General features: G+C 66.6%; 1 protein-coding gene across 1 annotated transcript in view; it reads left to right on the top strand.

The window, feature by feature from the left end:
* Positions 1–51: 51 nt before the first annotated feature.
* The window catches only part of PDIA2 (protein disulfide isomerase family A, member 2), a gene marked incomplete at both ends in the record, with an annotated part of 1,592 nt that continues 1,290 nt past the window's right edge, over positions 52–353 (top strand). Inside the window, 2 exons of the mRNA XM_010153216.1 lie at positions 52–168; positions 241–345. Coding sequence (XP_010151518.1) covers positions 52–168; positions 241–345 — 222 coding nt within the window. The remainder of the gene's footprint in view (positions 169–240; positions 346–353) is intronic.

The following is a 353-nucleotide window of genomic DNA, read 5'->3' as shown; positions in this document are numbered from 1 at the left end:
GTGGGCCATCCTGGCCCCCTCCCTCAGCCCTCACTGGGCCCCTTCCCGCAGTTTGATGAGGGACGGACAGACTTCCCCGTGGACCCAGTGCAGGGGCTGGATGCGGCTGAGCTCACCCGGCTGCTCCGCGTCCACAGCCTGGAGCTGGTGATGGAGTTCACCAACGAGGTACGGCCCTGGCCCCGGCCCCATCCCGTGAGGGCCGTGGGACCCCACCCTCACCCTTCTCCTCCTCCCCAGACCTCTGACCAGATCTTCAGTGCCAAGATCCCCCACCACATGCTGCTCTTCCTCAACAAGTCATCCTCGGCACAGCTGATGCTGCAGGATGGCTTCCGGGCGGCCGCAGGTGC

Source organism: Eurypyga helias, unplaced genomic scaffold (assembly GCF_000690775.1).
Source record: "Eurypyga helias isolate BGI_N326 unplaced genomic scaffold, ASM69077v1 scaffold27066, whole genome shotgun sequence".
Lineage (NCBI taxonomy): Eukaryota > Metazoa > Chordata > Aves > Eurypygiformes > Eurypygidae > Eurypyga > Eurypyga helias.
Note: the sequence above shows the minus strand (reverse complement) of the source record. Positions and strands in the feature narration are given on the sequence as shown.